We start from the raw sequence: 22,689 nt of genomic DNA, 5'->3' as shown, positions 1-22,689 counted from the left end.
CCGACTTGCTTTCTCCACGCCTCTCCTGCTTTCTGCATGCCACCTGGGCGATTCTCTGACACCTGCACATTTATGTTTCCAATTTTAAAGTCTTTGGTTTTCCTTTCTAATGCGTGAGCTTCTCCAGGGCATTGACTCTTACTTGTCTCTGTGCCTCAGGTATAGGGACAGGGTTCCCACACAGGGCACCTGGTGCCTGCTGTTCACATCACCCCACGGTGGAGACAGCCCACGGCCCCCAACCGAGGAACACAGAAATGCGGTGTAGCTCACCTATGCAGCAGAGTGTTATTCGTCCGCAGACAGGAATGAAGCATTGATACATGCTGCATTGCGGATGGACCTTGGAAACGTGCTCAGTGGAAGGAGGCCATCACAAAAGGCCACCCAGTGTGTGGTTCCACCTATAGGAAATGTCCAGATGAGGCAAACCCATAGAGACAGGAAGTGGGTCAGCAGTTGCCAGAGGTGTCGGGGAACCAGGAGGAGCGGGGAGTTACTGCTAAAGGGCCTGGGGTTTCTTTCTTAGGTGATGAAAATGCTCAGGAATTAGCAGTGATGGTTGTACAGCTATGTGAATATTCTAAAGAGCACTGAACTGCACACTTGTAAAGGGTGAAGTTCAATGGATTGTGAGTTATTTCTCAATTAGAAAAGCCTCCAAACCCAAACCAAACCCAAAGATTGAGCAGGGAGCGCTGGAGTCCTGGGGGAGCGAGAGTGCTGTTTTGTGGACAGCCCTTCCAGGTCTGTGTTCCAGCCCAGAAGATGAGAGATGAGTGGACGGTGCAGTCTGTGGTCCCTGACCTCCATGGCCACGAGGCCATTTCGCGTGGGATGCTTGTCCAGGGCTGTCACCTTTCCACCCTCAAATGGCCACTGCTTAAGGACCAGCCAGTGGGCTCCCGCCTGCGGGATCCTGACGTGGAAATGCTCTGCTTCTTTTGCCGTTGTGATTTCTGTTGTGCACAGGAGCCGTGGAGGCAGCGTGTGCACCCGATTCCTCCTGTCACGTGCCTTGAGTGTGCGTTACGGGTCGTGCAGGCGGCCAGCAAGGAAACAACTGTGGTGGGGATGTCACAAAATGTGGGTGTGAGTGACGCGTGCCTCCGAGTCCTTTGTGGGGAGCAGTTGCAGACGTGGGCTCTGGGGATGTCACAAAACACGGGTGTGAGTGTGGCGTGCCTCTGAGTCCGTCGTGGGGAGCAGTTGCAGATGAGGGCTCTGGGGCCCAGAGGTGGACTGTGTGTGTCCTGACCCCACTGACCAAGCTCTGGGCAAGTCCATGGCCATTGTTTCTCTGCACCCCACTGTCCCTAAGGTACAATGGTGGTAATGACAGAGTTGTGACAGAGACAAAGTGAGTGGACACATTTAAACCACGCAGAAGAGTGCCTGACACATAATAGCACGCAGCAAATGTTCGCAGTCATTACTGTGGTTGCAATTGTGACTTCTACCTGCTAAAAACCTTCTAAATATGTCCTGGGCTGAAATGTTTCTTTTCTTAAAGAACATTTTCCTTACAAAGATGCTATGAACATTTGCAGATATAACGAAAGTAAAAAAACTGAAAAATAGGGTACATAATCTCTTAAACATTTATGAGTGTTATGCTAGATGATAGCAATTTTTAAAAGGATCTAAAATTAGTTTGTTCAAATATCTGATAAGCCATTTCAATTAGGCATCTGTTTTGCATTTTAAAAACTTTTAAGTTATGTTTCTCATTAGGTTTTTTATACTTTCAGAAGGAAAGTGTATTATTTATTATTCCTTTGTAGCACATCTGTGTTACTGCTTTCTTGGGTATTTGATCCTAGCATAGATGTATTTACCCAGTGTAGTTTTGGAAACTCCAACCTTGGAAGCAGGGTGTTACAGGAATTATTGCCAAATAAGTATATAGATACATTAGAAGCAGAGTTTGTAAAATCTTGTGAAAAACTTTTGGATCTGTTAGGAATAAGTAATATATCCTAGGGTCTCTCTTATTAGGATATGAAATGCCTGAGAAGCAATAATTTATAATATATTAATTATGTTAATTAATTGGAGAGGATTCAGAATACTAATGCTCTGTAGCTAATTAGGTGTTGATGTTGAGAGCCGTTAAGTGGTGAGGAGGAGAGCACGCGGGTCACCTGCTCAGAGCCAAGAAAATGGCGTGGGCTCACCAGCCACGGACACGTCTCCTCAGCAGTGCTTCTTGCCGGCTCACTTTGTTTTGTGCAACTAACTGCTCCTCATCTTTTCTATGCTCGGTGCCACACAGAGGAGGAGGAGGTGGATGCTGTGGACATCTCCCGCGTGCCTGCAGAGGTGCTGCGTGACATCGAGGCTGACACCTACTGGTGCATGAGCAAGCTGCTGGACGGCATCCAGGTGAGTGCCACTGCTCCCCAGTGGAACCTCTTTTGTGACCAGACCACTGGCCTTGGTGCCAAGGCATGTGCTTGACCCTCAGCATAGCATTTACTAATGTCTGAATCCTCAGTTTCTATACCTGGAATAATACGTCCTCCTCAGGGTCAGTGGGGTGTGAGAGATGCTGTGTGCGTCTCTCGATGTGAGGACAGTTGTGACATCCTGCTGTGGGTTCCAGCGGGAAGGCCAGGTGCAGGGTCTGATCCCCATGTGTTCGAGCACCCTGACCCTGCTGGTGCAGACTCCAGCCACAAGCATCAAATGTGGGCAGTGGTCTTGTGCGAGGCAGACTGTGTTCCAAGGAATCCTCCCTTACAGGGCATCAGATTTGGGCCTGGGAGCAGCCCATAGCCCTGTAACATGGTGGCCAGGGCTCCATGTGCTTGGGGAGCTGTAGCTGTGCCTAGTCCCAGAAGGGACCACGAGTGAGTGGGAACTCTGTGCACCATGGTAGGGTGCCATTGGTCTCCTTGTCAGCTGGGGTCCCTGGCTGAGATTTTCACAGAAAAGCCACAGGTTGCCCAGTGATGGGGCTGCTTTTGTGGAAACATTGTGGGGAAGAATCCTGCATAGTGCCTGGAAAAAGGGTCTTGTTGGCAGGTGAATTAGGAGTGAGACTGGAGTCAGCTAGTGTTGCAGAGAAGTGGCTGAGCCCTCGAGTGGGTGGGTCACATTTTAGGTCACTTTAGGCTTACACACCTTTCCTAGGTACCTGCTTTATGCACCTGAGAAACAGCAGTAAGTGAGGTGTGAGGCCTGCCAGAGGAGCTCACCGTGGGGTGGAAAGGGGACATCCGAGTACAGCATCAGGAGACAGAAAGTGTGTGGCCCTGAAGTAGGCTAAAGAGGAGAACCCTCAGAGAAGGGGAAAAACACAGGGCAGGGTTTTGGTGGATTGAAGTTATCCGAGGGACCATACTTCCAAGCTTCGTCCTGGGTCCTCTCACGCATACCGCCCACACGGAGATGGCCGCCACGAGCTGGCCGCACTGGAGGGTCAGCGTCATCCACCAGCATCCCTTTCATCCCAGCTGAAGGAGGGGCCCTGTCATCTGGGAGGACATTTCCTATCAGGGCCTGGCTTCCTGAGCCTTTGTCACAGCGGCTGTTCCTGGTACTTCTGCCTGAAGAGGTCGCAGCTCAGCAACTCCATTTGAAATGGTCAGAATAAGGCTCTTATAAAATGTGGTCTAAGATTTAGACTCTGAGATTTAGTTAGAATAAATTAGCCAAAATGATTCTGTTGAGGAAAACTGTGTGGGTTCATGTTACACTTTTGACAACTTGGGAATTGACGAAGAGAAAGTAGAAGCCTTCGTGTAATTGAACATGGAAGCCTCATGTCTGTCAGCTGATCCAGGCTTCCTTGTGACTTATTTTTTTCTTATAAAGAAAAGTGTGCCCTCCAGAGACATATGTTGGCCCTAGCATCAATTCCTCATTTCTCCTACTTTGTTAATGTTTTCGTATTTTTAAAAATTCTATTTCCCAGAACTTAAGGCTTTTTCCCTTCTTAGGAAAGAGATTAAATCGTAATGTAAAACTTTATAAATCTCAAATGTCGCTTCTCTGATTGTGAGTGATGGAACTTGTGCCGTTTAAATACAAGACTATCTGGCTTCTGTTTGTAAATAAAATCAGCTGTACAATGAAATCGATACTGGATTTTCATTTTTCACCTGAGATCTCTTGTCTGATGAAATGGTTTATTGACAGGGCTAACAAGCGTAAGGTAAAATGCCTTTCTGGTGTATGTGTTTACAACATGGCCCAGTCCAGGAGGAACCACCTGTCTTTCTCTCACATGGTTATGATTGATTCCAGGTGATCCTCATGTGACCAAGCGCTGAGGGATATCAGTTCCCACCATCAGGGGATTTGGGAGCTTGGCTATAATTCCCGTAGACAAGGTCATCTCAGGCAACCCCAGCAGAGCTCCTCCTGGGGACTGTTTTAGTGTCTGGGCCCTGCTGCCATTGTAGGTTCAGATAAGCATGAGGATATGAACTGATCTAAAATCAGAGCAGCAAATGGACCCAAGTGACAGCTCTCTAAGGACCTGGATGCTTCTGCGCGTGGTTATTGGCTGCTTCTCTCTCTTAGTTCATTTCCCTTCTCCTGCTGTCACCTACGTCCACTTCGTTCTTAGAACCACTAGAACCATCCTCCTTAACCACCATTATCAACATCATTGTCTTGGAAAAACTTTTTTGGCTTTAAGTGCTAACAGTTCATAGCATTGCCAAAGAGACTTCAGTGAGGTCTGAGTCACAAACATGACTGTATTGTTAGGGCTAGGGCCCACAGAGGCCCTTCAGAGCTGTTGTACAGACTGGGTCACAGATCCCTCACATGCCAGTCTGGATCACCAGACCCCTCATATGCCAGGCTGGGTCACCAGACCCCTCATACACAGGTCCATGAGCTAGGTAATTGGGAAAGATCCCAAGAGCCATTGGCAGATGATACGAGCTTAGTCCTCAGCAGCAGCAGCAGTAGCAGTGGTGAAAGGTGGCCTCCTGGAGGGTCCCATGGGCAGGGGCAGCAACAGCTTGCAGCAAGAGCCTCCAGCAGCAGTAGTGGCCTCCCTGTGGCCCCCCCTGGAGGTGTCCTGGGGTGGGGGGACCCTGTGGATCAGAGCCACTTCTCCTTTATACTTATGTCCGTTAACCCAGGACACCTGGGTGCGAGTCAGACAACCCAGGAACACCTGGGTGCATGTGCACAATTACCTTAGACAATAACCAAGGAACACCTGGGCACATGTGCATATTTACATCAAATGCTTGACAAGACTCCAAACCCCTGAGGGACCCTGACCATTTATCTTCACTTTCCCTACAATGACACATTGGTCATTTGGAAAATATTGGATGACTGAGGTATGAAGAACTTTTAAATGTTGACGTGTTTCATTATGCAGTGTTAAAAAGTCACATCTCATGTGGAGAAGCTGTCCAGCCAGGCCAGGGTGGCAGATGAGTCTTCCAAAATTCAGATTTTGGCTTAAAAGCTCAAGTAGCATCATTAGCAACAAATACTGTTCATTTTTTTTCTTGAAGTGACAGGCTGATGTTCACTTTTGAGAAAATGTCCTCTGAGCCCCAAGTTTGAATAATCAGTTTGTCTGTTAGTCATCTTTCAAGTAGAAATGATGTGTCTTGAGGAAAGCATTCAGTTTTGCTCCCAGCTGTGGCAGCACCATGCTCTCTTCCCGTGCGTGACACGGGCTTTGTGTCTCCCCCACAGAACATTGGAAGGTGTTTACTCAGGTTGAGATGGAACACAGTAATAAAATTACCTTTTCCTACTTCATCAAGGAATCCTTAAGTGAAACTGCCTTTCCTATTTTAAACCGTGAGCGTGTGGCCTTAGAAGGCAGTTGTGACCAGTACAGTTTGGTGGCACTGCCTTGATTCCACTCTTGAGAACTCCTGCCCTGGAGGGATGCCCTTACTACACAGGCCTGTGGTGTCCTCAGGAAAGCCCCTGAAGGTGAGCTCACGACAGAAAAAAGTATAAAACAGGCAGAGAAAGAGTGTGGCTAGAACAAATGTTAGCTGCTGCTGTAGTTAGGAGGGCTTGTGCCTGGAGACCTGAGATACGAGAACAGTAATTTGAAAGGAACCATAAAATATGGAGGCCTTGATGAAGGATAAAGGAACAGTTTAAGATCAAGAGTAAGACTCTGAAGAAAGAACTCACAGATTTTTAAAAGAACCAAACAGAACTTCTAGCAATCATAAATATACTTGTTGAAATTTAAAACTCGTTAGACACACAGGCCAGCCTGTGGCTCACTTGGGAGAGTGTGCTGCTGATAACACCAAGGCCACGGGTTTGGATCCCTGTATAGGGATGGCCGGTTGGCTCACTTGGGAGAGCGTGGTGTTCATAACACCAAGGCCACGGGTTCGGATCCCTGTGTAGGGATGGCCGGTTGCTCACTGGCTGAGCGTGGTGCTGACAACACCAAGTCAAGGGTTAAGATCCCCTTACTGGTCATCTTTTAAAGGGGGTAAAAAAAACAAACAAACAAAAAAACAAAACAAAACAAAAAAAAACTCGTTAGACACAGCAGAAGAGAGAATTAGTTAAAAACAGAGAGTAGTTCTGAGGAAATTACTAAATAGGCAGCACAGAGAGATACTGATGATATGACAGAGGCTAGGATGTGAAAGAAAATGAAAAAAAAAAAAAAATCTAGAAGGGAAGACATACTGGAGGAAAAGCCAGGAATTTTGTAGCACTGATAAAAGACATTGTTACATATTTGAATAAACAAAGCGAATCTCAAGAAAGATGAAATTTAGAAAAATCACACACAGAGACACGAGTGAAGCCACCAAATAGGAAAGATAAGGGACAGTTTCACAGGAAAGGCCGGTGACCTACACAGTCCATCTAAAAACTTTAGATGAAAAACAGGCTGCAGCAGAAACATCAGAGGCTGTAAGAAAGTAGAATACTATGGTGTTTTAAGAAAAATAACGTCAAGCTGGGTTGTGTTTAAAGCATAATCCAGCTATATGCAATTAATGAGAAACTCGCCAAAAACATAAGCATATAGAAGGGTAGAAAGGAAAGGGTTGGGGAGAACGTGGCGGATGAGTATGAGCCGAAGCAGTTGTTCCGTAGCTGTGTAGCCCCACGTGGCCAAGCAGCAGCCACATAGCTGTTCGATGAGACAGGTGTTAAGGCAGAAAGCATTACTAGGGGCAAAGATTAGCCCTGCTTAGTGGGAAGTGGACAGATTTACCAGTGAAAATGTAATCTTGAACGTGGGATCCTGTGTACGTGTACATAACGGGAGAGAGAGGGGAGTGAAGATGCGACAGAATCACCACGATGCTGTCCAGGCCAGGCGCACTCTGAGCACTTTCATCCTGTCAGCTTGTGTCCCTCACACAGGCCTGTGGGCACTTCCCTCTGTGTGGCCAGGAAGTTGCGGCTTCGGGATTCAGACCCACACAGTCTGGCTGCAGCTTTCCTGCCCCTCACTAATTAGAGTTTAAACAGATAAGATTAAAGAACATTTGTACCTCACAGTTGGTATGTTTGGGCTAGTGGACATATCTAGAACCCATATCCAGCATATAGAGAATATTCTTTTCCTGCACACATGGAACATTTATAAAAACAGCCCTACCAGCAGTTAGCAAGGAACCAGAGAGACCAAGGTCTGGGTAGGGGATTAGCAGATTTAGAAGTGCATTCCAGGGTAAGCTGAGGTGCCATGGCGTGGAATGACCCAGGTTGCTTAAGGAGTGGGAGTGTGGGCTGGAGCTTGTGGCTGGGAAGGGGGTTGGCATGGATGCTCTGAGAAAGGGCTGCCACTGTTGTCCTCCCTAGATTCTTGGGCCTTGTCCCCATTTCCCCTGAATTGGTGTCCTTCCCCTAGGGTGTCTGTTTAGCAGGCACTCTTTTTATTCAGGGCATTTGGTATTGGGAGAAAAGGAGAAGTGGCTGCATTTCCAGACATAATGGTCTGATGGGACAGACTGTGTTCACAAAGTCACACCCAGGAAGCCACAGCTGGCTCATGCAAGCAATGAAGTGGCATCATCAGCACCACCCTGAGGGACCTCAAGGTGGCAGATGGATGTAGGAGGGGCCCAAGCAAAAGCTAAATCAAGTGGTGGCGGAAAGGCATGGGTGGGCCAGGTACTCCAGGACAGGCTGGAGGCTACCTAAAACTGGATCATTTATGAAGAAATTTATTTCTTACAGTTTTGGAGGCTAGGAAGTCCATGGTCCAGGGGCACATCCGGTGAGGGCCTTGTTCTGGATGGGAACTCTGTAGGGTCCCATGGTGACCAGGGTGTCACATGGCAAGAATGGGCTGAACAAGAGAGCTAACTTCCTGACTTGCTCTCCTTATAAAGCCATCGAACCACACCCATTACTCCATGAATGGATCAATCCACTCAGGAGGGCACAGTCCTTATAATCTAATCACCTTTTAAGGGCCCACTTCTCAATGACCATAATTGGATTTTTCACCCTCTTAACACTGTTACAGTGGGGATCAAGTTTCCAACACATGAACCTTTGGGGGACACATTTGACCCATAGTAATGCTCTTCGTAGGGTGAGGGTGGCAGCTGGTGCCACATTGCCTCCTTAGGGCTGCTAGGAAAATGTCTGGAGTACTCTTCGGTGGTTGCCGTGCTGGGCAATGCCACTGGCATTTAGTTGGCAGGGATCAGAGGTCCTAAATGTCCAGTTGTGCAGGTATAGTCCTGCCTGGGAAAGAATCTTTATAGCAACCTGTTAAGAAACACTAGAGAGAATGCCGAGTTTATAGTCAGCAGATCTGGGCTAGAAATTTTCCGTCTTTGTGACCCTAGTAATGATTCCAATTGGATGGTTTTATCTAGAGAAGTAGATGAGGTTGTGAGAAAAAAACACTTTATTTTGTGGCGGAAAGGATCTCTTGGATCTGGCATGGCAGACCATGTGGTCAGAGGTTTCCAATGTGCAGGGGGGTGGCCTGGACTGGCTGGAGTGCAGGCGGTGGGTGGGGTGGGGAGTGGGGTTGCCACCAAAGCGGAAGCAACACTAAGTGCAGGACTTGTGACCTTGAACTTTGCATTCTGTGAATTTTCAGCCTCAGTGGTGGATAATCTTCATTGCTGGGGATAGAATTTTTGGGTTTTTTTCCTTGATTTTTTGGTAGCTTTGATTGTAAGAACCATTTAAGATTCAGATGTTTTATTTGGAGCAATAATTCATTTTATTCTCATCCTTATTTTAATTTTCTGCCATTTTTCTGAGTTTAATCTGTGTGTGTCTTGTCCCTGGGCGGTGTGAGTCGAGATGCACAGGTTGGCTGCACAGGTATGGGTTCCAGGGCTCTGGCTTCCTGGGCCAGTCTGGAGTGTGAGACGGAGGACCCTTCGTTAGTGTTTCCATCCAGCTGGTGGGACAGGCTGATGCTCAGGTCTCAGAATAAGAAGGGCAGTTCCCCACCCCCGTGGCCTCCCCCGTTTCTCCCTCCATAGTACACTGTGCAGGTTACAGCAATAGATTTAGTTTTTAAAAATAATTTGGTAGGCCATTATTTCTTTCAGTGGTTTCACGGATTGTATCTTTTTAATGCTGCTCGATATTAGTAGCTGCCTTTTGGAGATGATTTTTTGTGTAGATCACAGAAATACATCTAAGCCAATTCTGGTTGATTGAATATTTCTTTAAAAAGGATTGCTTTACAACAGGATGTTGGCTTCAGGGCCTGATGATAACTGGTTTTGACTGTGCTTTCTGAGTGGTGGAAGCTGCTGACATGGCACTGTGTTCCAGCCCCTGCCTCTCCCTGGGGCTTTAAAGTTCATGTCCAGCTGGAAATTCCAGGCTGGATGAGGCCTTCTGAAGCTTTTAAAGGATTATTCTTGTGCTTTTGCCAGTCTTTTCATTTCACTAACGACGCTAACACCAAGGTTGTCGGTTAGCTATTACTCCTTGAATTACAGCTTCCATATTTGCCTACCCTGAAGTCATACTATTACTCTTAGATTCATTACTTAACAGGACAGCTTCTTTGAGTGGAAAAGAACCATTACCTTTTATAATTAGTCATTTACATTTCCTTTCCTTGGGGAAGAATTATTCAATTCTGAGAACTGGTTGGTGGCATGGAAGTGATAGGAATATTGGGGAAAGTGACTTTATTATCTTGGAACTTGTCAGAATAAAGGTTGGAAACTCATTTAGAAAAAGGCCTGGAAACTTGTATTCCTATGACTGGGGGCTGGAGTGGACTCTGGCTTGGAGTGGGGCATCCCTCAAGTAGGGCTGTTGTAAGTTAACTTTTGGAGATAAAGCCAGGGAGGCAAAATAGGACAGACAGGGAAATCAAAGTCTGCGCAAGAAGCCTTTGAGAAGTATACAGGCTTTTAAAGTTTATGCTCCCAAAAAGGAGAGCAGCCACAGGCAGATTCAGAAGGGTGGCTCAGGACCTCAGCAGTGAGTGTTGACAGCTGGAAGCTGGAGTGGTCTAGGTCGAGGTGTTGTGGTCTGCTGGCAAGGCTGAAAGGAAGGAGAAAAACAAAGAGGGGGCTGGTTTGTGCTTGGGAAGGGGGCAGAGAGAACGCTCGCCTACCTAGCTGTGCTTTGGCCCTCATTGTACACATCAAGAAGTGTCTTTACCACGTGCAGGGAAGCCTTGTGGGTGGAAGACTGAATGAATGAAACACCTGGTCCATTTATATATGTTAAATACGCACCTGCCTCAAATGCCATTCTCTGTGTGTGGAAGAATCTTAGAGATGTGATTTTAGAGCCCCATTCAATAGAATTGAAGCTTCCTGTCAACATTTTAGAAAGTTTTATTAAACAGACAAGAATTGTTAGTTACTGGGCTGCAACGGAGGGGTCATTAAGAATGAGTCATTGAGCAGCAAGCAATTTAAAAACGAAAATTAAAAAAAAAATCAATTTACAATAGCATTGAAAAACATAAAAATCCATTTTGTCGCCTGAATGAATAATTCATTCCTTTTAATTACCAAGTTGTACTCCATTGTATAAATATATCACAGTTTGTTTATCTGTCCTCCTGTTGACGGAAGCCAAGGCTATTTCCAGTCTTTGGCTGTCATGAATGAAGTTTCTGTGAACGTTCATATGCACATCTTCTTGTCAATACATGTTTCATTTCTCTTGGGTCAATACCTAGAGGTGGATTTGCTGGGTCATAGCTTGGGAGGATGCTTAGTTTTTATAAGAAAGAGCTAGATCTTTCCTCCAAAGTCGTTGCACCATTTTATACCCCCTTTGGCCATGTATGTGAGCTCTGGCAGTTCCACATCAGAGTACAATTTCACCAACATTGCATTTCTGTCATGTTCTTCATTTACGTGCGATAACAATCCTTTATCAGGATATGTATTTTGAGAATATTTTCTTCTGGTCTGTGGCTTGTCAGCTCATTTTTTTTTAACAGTGTGTTCTGATGAGCAGAAAATTTTAATTTTGATAAAATCTAATTTATCATTTTTTTCTTTTGTGGTAATCATTTTCTGTGTCCTGACTAAAGATCCTTTGCCTATTCCCAGGATGCCAAGATATTCTCCTATGTTTTTCTTTTAGATGCTTTATAATTTTTTGCTTTTAGGTCTACAGCCTAGCTTGACTTAGTTTCTGTGTATGGTGTGAGGAAGGTGGCAGAGTTCATTTTTTTCTATCCTAGTGAACGCAACCCCACTTTTGGAAACAGTTTTGTTTTGTTTCCATATTAGGTCACTTTGGCACCTTTGCTGAAAATTAAATGATTGTGTTAGTGTGTGTCTATTTCTGGACACTCTTCTGTTCCATTGATCTACTAATAGGTCTTTATGCAGTTTTATACTGTATTAATTACTGTAGCTTTTCTTGGAATTGAGTAGGGTAAGTCCTCCAGCTTTGTTCTTTTCAAATAATTGTCTTGAGTATTTTTGGTCCTTTGTGTTTTTATATAAAGTTTATCATTAGCCTGCCATTTCCTACAAAAAAGCCTGCTGAGATTTTGTATGGGATTATTTTGAATCTATATGTCAGTTTTCTTCAAATTGACAGTATTAACAAATATTAAGTCGAAAATCTATGAGGATGGTATACTTCTTAATTTGTTTAGATATTCTTTAATTTATCCTCACTTTTTTTTTTTTTTGGATATTACTTTAAATGGTATAGCTTTTTTGGTAAATTTCGTTTTTTGATTTTTTTTTTTTTTTAACTTTTGGTATATGTGAATATGTTGATTATCATAAACTGACATAGTTTTCCAGCTACTATTGCTGCATAAACAAAATTTCCTGGCTTAAAGTAGCCATGTTTTTATGCTCACAGATGGTGTGGGTCAGGGCTTAACTTGAACTGTTCATGTATGCACCATGATGACTGAGGACATGAGGTATTTCTCTTTCTGTGCCTGGCTTTTTTCACTTAACATAATTTTATCTAAGTTCATCCATGTTGCTGTGAATGGCAGAATTTCATTTTTTAAATTTTTTAATTTTTATGGCAGAGTAGTATTCCATTGAGTATATATACCACATTTTCCTTATCTAGTCATCTGTCCATGGACATTTTACTCTTGGGTATTGTTGTAAGACCCGCACACCATGCACAAATCCCACACGTCGGGATGGCTCACCTCACAAAGACCACGAGATAGAGACCGTTGCAATAAACATGAGGTTTTATTATTCCAGCATGCTGGGTTGTCTTCAGGACAAAAGCAGCCCCCTAATTTACAATACAAGCACCTTTTATACAGTTTTTCCTGAACAGATCGTTATGACAGGATGAGTTGTTGGTTATCTGTGGCGCCCTTGGATTTATGGGCAGACTTTAGCAGGCTGGCACCCCGATAGATCTAGATCTGTGGTGCCTTTAGATTTACAGGTGGGCTTTAGCAGGCTGGTACCCCCGATAAGGAACGGCGCTTCTCTCAATCGTATACCTTCCCTGGGGCCTGGCCAGGACGCTCTTAGATAAGGAACTAGTCAGTTCCTGGAACTGGGTGGGGGCCGTTCCCTTCTTGGAATGTTTAGTGTACTTGGGCCCACCTGCCCTTTGTACAGCCTCTTTAGAAGCTGCTTAATAGCCCCTTAGAAGCTGCTTTACATCTCAATAGCCCCTTAGAAGCCGCTTAATAGCCCCTTAGAAGCTGCTTTACTTAGAATGTCATTAGCAAGCATTTGTCACAAAACTGTGTATACTAAAGTTTATATTTTTCTACAATCCCCTACAAGTAAATAGAGCTTCAATAAACATGGGAGTGCAGGTATTCCTTTGACATGATGATTTCCATTCCTTTGGGTAAATACCCAGCAGTGGGATTGCTGGATCATATGGCAGTTCTATCTGTACTTGTTTGAGGAACCTTCACACTGTTTTCCATAAAGGCTGCACCATTTTACAGTCCCACCAACAATGTAGGACAGTTCCCCTTTCTCTGCATCCTTGCTAGCATTTGTTATTCTCTTTTTGATAGTAGCCAGTTGAACTGAGGTGAGATGATATCTCAGTGTGGTTTTGATTTGCATTTCTCTGATACTGAGTGATATTGAGCATTTTTTCATGTGTCTTTTGGCCATTTGTGTATCTTCATGAGAAATGTCTATTCAGCTCCTTTGCTCATTTCTTGATTGGGTTACTTGTTGTCTTGCTGTTGAGTTGTTTTGGTGCTGGTTGCATTGTGTCTGAAAACAAGTGTTCAGCATCTTTCCCGTTTTCGAACTGGTTTATAGTAGGAGGAACTGGTTACTCTGTCATGGCTGGGGAGAGCCTTGTCTTAACCACTGTCCCATGACTGACGCCAGCCATGGATGTTAGCAACGGGAGGTTGGGTTCACACTTTGTATGGATGCTGTTGTAGGTTCTTTTAGATGCAGTAACTCATTTAATATTCCCCATGCCTTTGTGGTGGAGCCATTCTGAGAGAAAACAGATGAGAAAACAGAAGATCAGAGAAATTAAGCTAGCTGGTAGGAAAGCAAGGAGTTAAACAATGCTCAACATGTTTTTTTGACACCTTTCTGCTCTGTGAGTGTGGCATCTGAGAGGCGCCCCATAGCCTTGGCCTTGACCTTGCCCTTCTCTCCTCCTCTCAGAGACTGTAATGAAGATATTGAGAGTCTTAATTTAACTAATGTCTCTAAGCTTGGAGGGACAGCTAATGTGACAGATGACATAATCAGGATTTGTAGAGAGTATAGCTGCCTGGAATGCCAGTGAGAACCGATCACACGAACAAGCTAATAGGAATAAATGTAAAGTCCCACATTCAGGTTCAAAAACCAGCCAATACAGGTCAGTAAAAAGCAGTTTGGACAGTTGGGGTGAACTGCGTCTTCAGTGGGAAGTTCTTATTATTTTGCTAAGATTGCGGCAGTTGTCTCAACTGATATCTCTACGTCCTCTTTGGTTCTATTCTGTTATTTGTACACCTTGCAGTCAGAATCATGTTTTCAAAATGCAAATCTCATAGCCATGGTGGTTCCCCATTTCCATTTCATTAGCTCATTTGATAGCTTTGCACTGGTCTTATGCTAACTCCCTAGGTGGCCTTCCAGCCTTGGAATGGCCTTCTCTTGCCTTGCCTGCAGCTTCTTCCCTGCCCCTCCAGCTGCCCAGCCTGCCTTCCATTCCGGGAATGTGCCATGCTCCCTGATGCCACAGGGCTCTGCTGCAGGGTGCTCCCTTCTTTATGCCAGTTTTACTCCAGATCGTCCTCCTCAGCTCTGGCCTCACATCCACAGAGTGGTCTTCCAGGTCAGGCCACTTTCTGTGCTGGGATGGCACGGCTGCCCAGATCACAGTCATTACGAAACATGCACTTGCACGATGTGTGTGATGAACATCTGCTTAGCTACCAGACTGTCACCTCTGTGAACAGAAGGGCCTATCTCCTTTTCTCTCCGTCTGTGTCAGGGGATCCCAAGACCACTCCACAGATTCAGTGACTTATAGGAGTGAGCACAGAGTGGAACTCACAGCCTTGACTTAATGACAGTATAGGATGCAAAGCAAAGTCAACCAGGGGAGAGGTGCCTGGGTGAGGTCCACAGGAGCCTGAGCCTCCGGAGTCTTCTCAGGGTGCGCTTACTCCTCCAGGGTGAGTGCGACCACACGTATGAAATGCTGTCAACTGGGGATGTTCGTTAGAGACTCAGTGCCAGTTGTCATTGGGGGCTGGTTATGAGGCACCCTCTGCCTGGCATGTACCAAAATTCCAGGCTCCCAGAAGGAAAGCGGGTGCTCTGCATAAACCACACTGTACAGTCCAGCCACAGTGGGCCACTCTCTTCAGTGAGAGAGCCCTCCAGAAATGCAAGTTCCAGATGCTAGCTGAGGCCAGCCTTGCAGCAGGACTCTCTAAGGATGGCAGTCTCTGGCCTGCTGTGTTTAACTCTTCTGCATACCATCGATACTCAAAGGACTTAATCTTCTGGCACATAGGAGGCATTTAGTAAGTGTTTGTCAAACAGATGAAAGAACTAACAATAGTCTGAGTGGTTCTATCTGATGTTGGATTGATGCATTAATTGGATTAATGTATTAGTGCGTGAAAATTGACTACACCTGTAGCCTTTGCAGCTCTCTGTCCTCTGCACAATCAGAATCCACATGAGGTTCTGTGTCCAGGGCTCTGGGCCAGATGGCCCTGAAGGGACATCTGGTGTGGAGTCTTGTAAGAGTTGAAGGAAATGGAAGTATTTCAGGCCATTGTTTGCAAAAAGGACTTTGTGAGTGTGTTAGAGGCAGCTCAGGCCTGGGTGAGACAGGCAAATTTGGTTCCAACCTAGGACAGAATCTTTGTTAGAATGAGACTGGCTGGGAAAGGGGATGTGGGCATTTGTGGGAGGTGGTTCCCCAGTCCAGTTGGGAGAGCCCTTTGCCAGAGCTGTGAGAGGATTCTTAGTTTTCTGTGAGCTGGAAGGTTTAATAGGTGGGTGCTGTGGGTCCTTCTGGCTAAACTAATAGGCATTTATGTTTTAACTCTTCTTTAAAATGCTCTTTTAGAAAATTTTATTCTACTTTTCTTCTGAATAGCTGAGAGAGTGCTATTGCTAGGGTGTGAGGTCGGAATAGCAATGGGTGCAAGGTGGCAAGGTGAGTGTGTTTGATTTTTTTTTTTTCTTTTTTCCTGCACATACTAACTTTACCTTCTGTAAAACATTTCTGAAAGAAAGTTAGCCGAGATGCCGGGTACCACTCAAGCTTTATTAAAGAAAGAAATCTGGGCTGTGCTCAGAGTGGCACAGGGCCCATCGCTGCCCTGAAAATGGTGGAAAGCCCCAACAATGGGTTTGCGAGAGTTTATATTAGCTTCTGGGCGTGAAATGTAGTGGGGAGGGACCATTAGGTTGATGTAACTGGGTGGAGAATTGCACCGATGCAGGAGCTGGAAAGTTGTTTCTAAGTCAGGAGGCTTCTCTAAAGGGAAGGGGGGTGGGGGGGGGAGGTGGGCAGTGCCATTTTGTACTCCGGCTTGTCTAAAGTGGTGCTGATTATGTTGCAGATCTATTAATTTCACTAAAGGTCATTGTGTTCCTCAGACCCTCCTTTCTTCCCTCTGACCCATAAGTTTTATAAATTATATCCTTTGTTAAAGATACAAAATGAAATCTCAATTTGAAAGGATTTGCATGTGTAGTTTTTAGGAAGGGAATGACATTAATATTATTACTGTTTATTTCTGCTCTCTTCCATTCACACAGCAGATGTTTTCTGAGTGTGACATTTCCCTGTGCCAGGTGTGTGCAGGTATGTGTGGGGCACAGGTGCTGGGGTGAGAGTGTCCTGAAGATCCATCTGGTTACCTGGCTTAAGCAGGCAGAACCTGCAGTGGAACCTTGTGGGAAGCAGCAAGCACCCGGGAGGGCTTGAGTGGCAAGTGCCTCCCCTGGAAAGGCTATTGCTGGGGCCACAGAACTTTCTTTTCTCCTTATGCCTTCTCACTCAGCTTCTGGCTGTGGAATCCTCAGCTGTAGTCTCCATCTCCTTGGAGTGCCCTTCAAAGGCTTCCTAGCTCCAGAGCAGGGCCTTCTGCAGTCTGGACTCACTCACCAAGTCCAGGCCAAGCAATGAGGGCCTAGAAGACCACCCTGTGCCTTAGCCTCCGTGGGCCTTGCCTTCTGAAATTCCATCCAGCCATCTGTGTTGGAGCGTGCCTGAAGGCTGGTCTTATTTGCCCCCAGCCTGCAGCCAGAAGTCAAGGCCATACCTGTCAATCTTTGCAGGGCTTTTCAAAATATGTTTTTTTTTTTAATGGGCTCTCAGGTGTCATTCATTTCTTATTGTTTGGATTTCTGAGAACCCATCTTCCCTACCCAGGTTTTGAATGAATTGAGAAATAAAGCAAAATAGTGGCAGATGGAGGCCAAAGAATAACTTTTATTTATGCAAAGTGAGAGGCTGGAAATCTTGTCTCAGTGCGAGAGCCAAATAACCCTGGGGTTCAGTCAGCCAAGTTATCAGGCTCACCCTCATCAGAGGGGGAAGGGGCTGAACCACGGGCCGTGTGTTCTCCCAGATTTAGCAGCGGATGAGTCACTTACTTGGGCAAGCATTTCTAGGGATAGAGATGGAAAGGGAGAGGCACCAGCTGAGTTCTCTCCACTTGGAAGCGGACTCCAGTCTGGGAGGTGTTGTCTCCCCCTCCCTTGGTGTGTTGTCTGCGTGTCCATTAAGTCTCTGGTCAGCGGGGGGCATGGCCTCCCTTGGTACAGACGAGGCCCACAACCCAGGACAAACCAGCCCCTAGAGAAAGCCCTGCTCCTTTGTGTATTCTTCCGGGACAACAGGGTTGGGTGTGAAATGGCCGCTCTGTACCCAGGGCTGCAAAACCACTCTGTAGTTTATTTCTCATCCCCAGTTCTATCCAGCTAAATTCTTCAACCTGGCTCATCGGAAATCCCTTCATGAGGTTAAATGACAGTATGTAAACTTCCAACAACATAGTATGTCCCCAAATTTGAATATAAGTCTTCTTCTCTCCAGTCTCCAAGGAGAAATTAAGTCTTAAAGACTAACCATTGCCAGTTCAGGTCCAAAGATGATGACATTCAAAGGAGTTAAAATCCAGAACCAAAATTTCTTAGTCCCGTTAAAGTTCAAATACATTAAAACTCCCAGTTTGTCTTTAACTTCTGTTGCTGCTCTGTCTCAGCTAGAGGGGCACTTGTGGTCTCGCTGGGACGAGTGCAGCTCCTTGAGGGCCCAGAAGTCCTGTCCATCAAACGCTGAGTCGGCGACAGCCCTTGCTTCTCGATAGTTCAAACTTGAGGAGGACCCACAAGCTTATCACAGCATCAGCTTACTAAATCCAGAATACAGATCCTCTACAGACCCTGGGGCAGTCATCGCAGGTGACATTGTGTTTTGAGAGCCCGTCCTTTGTGACCCATAATCAAGGGAGTGCCTTGGTGTCATCCCAAGTGAAGTTGGCGAACAGAGCTCTTCCTGGGTTTGCTCTCGCACAGATGGGGAGTTTGGAATCCAGAGCCCATCACTAGAAACCCTCCTGGGAGAACTCTCCCAGCATGAGGGTAGGTTTTACTCTGTTCATTTTCCATTTCTGGGGAAAAAAATCTCAATGACTTGCAGGCATTTTTAGTTCTGTCCCACAGTGGCTCCTATTCCTGCTCTTATTAGGAAATGGCATGCGCGTGTGTGCACGCGCGTGCGTGCATGTGTGAGAGAGAGAAACCAACATGTGGAAGTGTTGATTGTGCCAGGAATAGTCATGGACTCTTCACATTTTACTTTGGCCAGAGACTGCTGCTGGCCTGAAGGCTGCCCTCCCAGCCCCATATTTGTCTTACCTGCAAAGTCCTCTTCTGGATCCTGGAGCTAGTACCTGGGCCATATACTCTGTTGTTCCTCCTCTCCACTTGGACTTCATAAACTCTCTGGGCATGTCCTCTCAAAGCACCTCCAGGAACGCTGTTCTCTGGGTTTTTTCCAGTCCTGACCCTTTTGGTAGGGAACATCGGGTCCAGGTGAATCCCTCCACATCCTCTCAGCTCTGAATGTGATGCCCATGCTCACCTGTCCCTGGCCCCTCCCTCATGCCCGCTTGTGCCTGCAGACACCTGCTGCTCCCAGGCATGCAGGGAACAGGCTTGCCCAGGTGCAGGCTCATTTTGATGGCTCCTGATTCTCTTTTTTTTAGAAAAGTTGCTTAGTGGGTCTCAGGGTCCCCAATAAAAAATATCTTATAAATCTCCTGTATTAGATTTTTTATTGCTGCCATAACAAATTACCATAGACTTAGTGGCTTAAAGCAACACAGATGTATTATTTCAGTTCTGAAGGTCAGAAGTCTGATGTGGGTCTCACTGGGATAAAATCCAGGTGTGGGCAATGCTGGTTCCTTCTGTAGGCTCCAGGGGAGAATCCATTCCTTGCCATTGTCCAGCCTCTGGAGGCCACCTGTGTCCTGTGACTCATGGCCCTTTCCTCCATCCTCAAAGCCAGCAATGGTGGGTTGAATCCTTCTCACTTGGCACTGCTCTGCCTCTGCTTCCCTGCCTCCACCTTCCACTTTTATGGACCCTGTGGTGACATTGCGTCCACCCAGATAATCCAGGGTAATCTTCCTAACTTGGCCAGTTGATTAGCACCCTTAATTCCCCTTTGCCATGTAAGGTGACATGTTCACAGGTTTCACAGAGGGGATGTGGGCATCTTTGGGGGTGGTTGTTATTCTTCCTTCCACACTTGCCATCGGCGAGTATGCATTAAATCTGTTACGGCATGAGTCCAGTTAAACCCTCATTCTGAAAATGGACCTGTGAGCCCTGGCTGAGGCTCTAAGGGTGGTCTTTGGGAGTGCCCTTCTCTTCCAGGCTGGAGCTGATTCCCCGTGTCCCTCCCATGGGATTGAGAAGCTGTTAGCATTCCTCTCTGGCTGAGTCCCCTGGTTGCTTGTCTGTGCTCCTTTAGATGGTGACAGTAGTAGTAATAGAACCTGTCATTTCCTGAGTGCTCATGTGTCTTGAAACCAAACTCTTCCTTATTTCACTTACATTATTTCCTTGAACATTATTTCCTTGAAACCTCAGAGCAGTCCTAGAAGGCAGTGTTATTATTCTCATTTTATAGATGATGAAACTGAAGCCTAGGGAGGTTATGTTACTTGCCAAGGTCACACAGCTCCTAAGTAATAGAGTGGTGTCATGTTCCAGGTCTGTCTGTCTTAAAACTGCTCCCCAACCCAGTGTGTTACTCAGACTTTCCTACCTTAGTTTAGTTTCACCCAATTATATTTCTGAGAGTAAAGTCACGTACTCACTTTCTTTCCTCATGCATAGAAGGTGTCGTCAGCACTGGCATCGTTTGCACTGTCAGCACCAGGCGCTTCACTGTTACCCACCAGCTCCCCTGGCACTGTCGAGTGCTGGTGGCCCAGGTGGCTTGTGAGGCGGTCAGTTCCAGCAGGCAGTTCTGCTCAATGAGCTGCACATGTGAATGCCCATTGGTTCAATTTAAATGTAAATATCTTACATTTACATGTGGAAATATACCATTAAATATTTCCTGAGCCGAGTGCCATCCTCTGACATCAGGAAATGTCCAGCTTTAGCTTCTCACATGAGACTTGATGGTGCAGCACATTGGCGGTGTCACACGGTGTACCTACCCTTACTTGCTTCTCAAGATAGGCTCTATCGGTTTGTGAGTTTGTTCTACGATGAAACGGTTCGCCTTTGTTTGACTGCCTTGTGCCCTCTGGCATGCATGCTTCTGTCTTATGTGCATATGACACATGGTATTATTTCTTCCCTAGGACAATTACACCTTTGCCCAGCCTGGGATTCAGATGAAGGTGAAGATATTAGAAGAGCTTGTGAGCCGGATTGATGGTAAGCCAGCTTTCTGCACAGACTGGCGATCTGAGGGTGGGGGAGAAAGGGGGGTGGAAGGCTCAGGAGGTGCCTCCCAGCCCTCAGCGTGACAGGACATCATCCTTCTTTAGCTGGGGCACCTTGGCGTGCTCAGGATCACTCCTGTGCATCCTTTGAGGCAGCCGCTGGAGGATGTGCTGCTCCCATTCCTTTTATTAAAGCGATGTAATCAGAATTCAGGGTGTTCGCTTTTGCAGGACGGTAATGAGTGTGTACCAGAAGCAGGCGGCACTCACCTCTTATTAAGCTGGTGATTGTCATAATCTGGGCAACAGTGGTTGTTGATGGCTGTCCTTTGGCACTCTGTTCCCTAACTTTGTGCATCATTTTTCTATCAAGGATGCTAGAATAATTTCTCCATGGAATCCAATTAATTACCAAGTCTAGAAATAACATCTTTAATATTATAGAAAAATTATAGTGTGTGCTTGGGCAATTTTAGATTATGCTTTCATGTTTAAGTGGGGGCTTTGAAATACTTTTTACCTTCATCCCTAAAATAATTCCTCCTATGATGTGCTGACTGTCATACTGCAACAGCAGAGTTTAATTAAATGAAAGACGAGAGATAATGCTTGCTCATTCCAGGCGTATCCTCCTGGTAGTTTGTTAAATTAACGAACAGAGCATTAACAGAGTGGTGCCAAGCAGAGCCAGGCGCGCGTGTGATCCCAGCCGGGCAGCGATGAGGCGTGGAAGAGAGACCTGCGTGTTCATAAAGAGTCCCACGTGAGCTCGGCAAGTTATTTCACAAAATGTGCAGAGAAATTGTACTTCTTAAAAACACGTAGACAGGGCAGTTGTGCCTCCCAGTGCCCCACCTTATGAGTACCTGCAGGTTCCTGCACCTCTCCCCTTGGCGAGCCTTCAGCTGTGGAAAACTAGCAGCAGTCTCACAGGAAAGGCTTGGTTTGGGAACTACTGAACGACACTATAAAAGGGAGTTGTGCAAATTATAAACTCCATTTTGTTCCTTGATTGAATCTGATTTTCAACTCTGTGTCTAATGGTTATTACTTAATTTCCATATTATGAAGTTTTACACAGTTCTTCCAATAGTACTTTATTTGATTCGGTATTACATTTAGCTACTTTTCAACCTACTTATTCAAAACACTGTTTTTTCCTTCAGTGAGTGCATTTATGCACATTTATCGTACACTTCACAGTGAGTTCTTGCTTGGATATCATTGGATTTTTTTCCCACCAGCAATTTCACAAGTGTTCCCCAGTCTAATTTGGTTCTTTGAAATATGATTTGCAGTAGATGTGAATTACACTTTCTTAGCAGGTTCTTCTTTTCCTCTCGTGTCCCTTAGAAGGTGTATTTTATATTTTCTTGGAGGTTAGAAAGTGTGGTTAGTGCTCATTTGTTCCAGTGCTGCAGTTTGGGAAATACTTGAATTGATTTTCTTGGGTGTTGTGGTTTAGAAAGAAGCACATTGCAGATTTGCTGGATGATTGTTTAAACGAGCAGCAACAACAGCCAAAGGAACCCCATCTGAATCCTGTACCTTTTAGTAAATCGTATTTTGATTTTTAGTGCAGCCTCTGAGTAGGGCGTATTCATCCTGCGATCTTCTGTGTGAAGGATCAGTTTCTCACAAGAAAATTTGCTGGTGTAATAGTTTAAACTGTATAACCCGTTAGTTCCTGTCCTTCTAATGAAACCTTAAAGAATTTCTGTGATGGCCTCAAAATAAGAATACCTAGGCTTTCAAAGCAGGAAAAATACAGGATTTAGAGAGTCTGGGTTTTCCGACTGGTGGGAGCCAGCATCCCTCAGCAGCCACCTGGGAGAAGCGTCTTCGGGCCACCGCTGTGTGAAGCTCCCCCTCTTCTTTTTCATCACTCACCTCTTGGA

The 22,689-nt window shown here is 45.7% G+C and overlaps 1 protein-coding gene across 1 annotated transcript in view; it reads left to right on the top strand.

The window, feature by feature from the left end:
- Positions 1 to 22,689, top strand: part of TBC1D22A (TBC1 domain family member 22A) — a 370,690-nt gene that overhangs the window by 196,224 nt on the left and 151,777 nt on the right. Inside the window, exons 9-10 of the mRNA XM_063074804.1 lie at positions 2,276 to 2,385; positions 20,708 to 20,783. Coding sequence (XP_062930874.1) covers positions 2,276 to 2,385; positions 20,708 to 20,783 — 186 coding nt within the window. The remainder of the gene's footprint in view (positions 1 to 2,275; positions 2,386 to 20,707; positions 20,784 to 22,689) is intronic.

Source organism: Cynocephalus volans, chromosome 12 (genome assembly GCF_027409185.1).
Source record: "Cynocephalus volans isolate mCynVol1 chromosome 12, mCynVol1.pri, whole genome shotgun sequence".
Lineage (NCBI taxonomy): Eukaryota > Metazoa > Chordata > Mammalia > Dermoptera > Cynocephalidae > Cynocephalus > Cynocephalus volans.
This window is presented reverse-complemented; position numbering and strand designations above follow the sequence as displayed.